This window comes from Mastomys coucha, unplaced genomic scaffold (assembly GCF_008632895.1).
Source record: "Mastomys coucha isolate ucsf_1 unplaced genomic scaffold, UCSF_Mcou_1 pScaffold2, whole genome shotgun sequence".
NCBI lineage: Eukaryota > Metazoa > Chordata > Mammalia > Rodentia > Muridae > Mastomys > Mastomys coucha.
In genome coordinates, this window is record NW_022196902.1 from 12397510 (window position 1) to 12398050 (window position 541).

General features: G+C 46.2%; 1 protein-coding gene across 1 annotated transcript in view; it reads left to right on the forward strand.

Moving 5' to 3' along the window:
* Positions 1 to 541, forward strand: part of Map3k5 (mitogen-activated protein kinase kinase kinase 5) — a 199500-nt gene that overhangs the window by 189202 nt on the left and 9757 nt on the right. The window contains exon 26 of the mRNA XM_031380745.1: positions 1 to 184. This exon is cut by the window's left edge and continues 60 nt beyond it. Coding sequence (XP_031236605.1) covers positions 1 to 184 — 184 coding nt within the window. The remainder of the gene's footprint in view (positions 185 to 541) is intronic.

Below are 541 nucleotides of genomic sequence, written 5' to 3' on the forward strand. Positions count from 1 at the left end.
ACGTTGAAGATGAACATGAGGAATCGCCTTCAAATCAAACAGTCCGAAGGCCTCAGGCCGTCATTGAGGACGCTGTGGCTACCTCAGGGGTGAGCACGCTCAGCTCCACTGTATCCCATGATTCCCAGAACGCACACCGGTCACTGAATGTGCAGCTTGGAAGGATGAAAATTGAAACTAATAGGTAATGTGAGGGTGTGGGTTGGTTTCTTTTTTCTTATTTCTATAAAAGTGAATAATTTGGGTCTACTTTAAAAGCCTTTCCCATAAGGTTGGATATGGTGGTGTGTGCCTTAAATCCCAGCACTCAGGAGGCAGAGGCAGGTAGATCTCCATGAGTTCAAGACCACCCTGGACTACAGAGTGAATTCCAGTACAACCAGGACACATAAGAACCTTGTGTATAAAAACAAACTAACTAACAAAATTCTGACCTCACAGCCCTCACATGGTGGTTCTCTGACCCCAGCACAGAGAGTTAGCTGCTCTTCTGTGTAAGATAGCAGAGGTGGGTGTCAGCTTCCTGTAAGACGATGCTTTC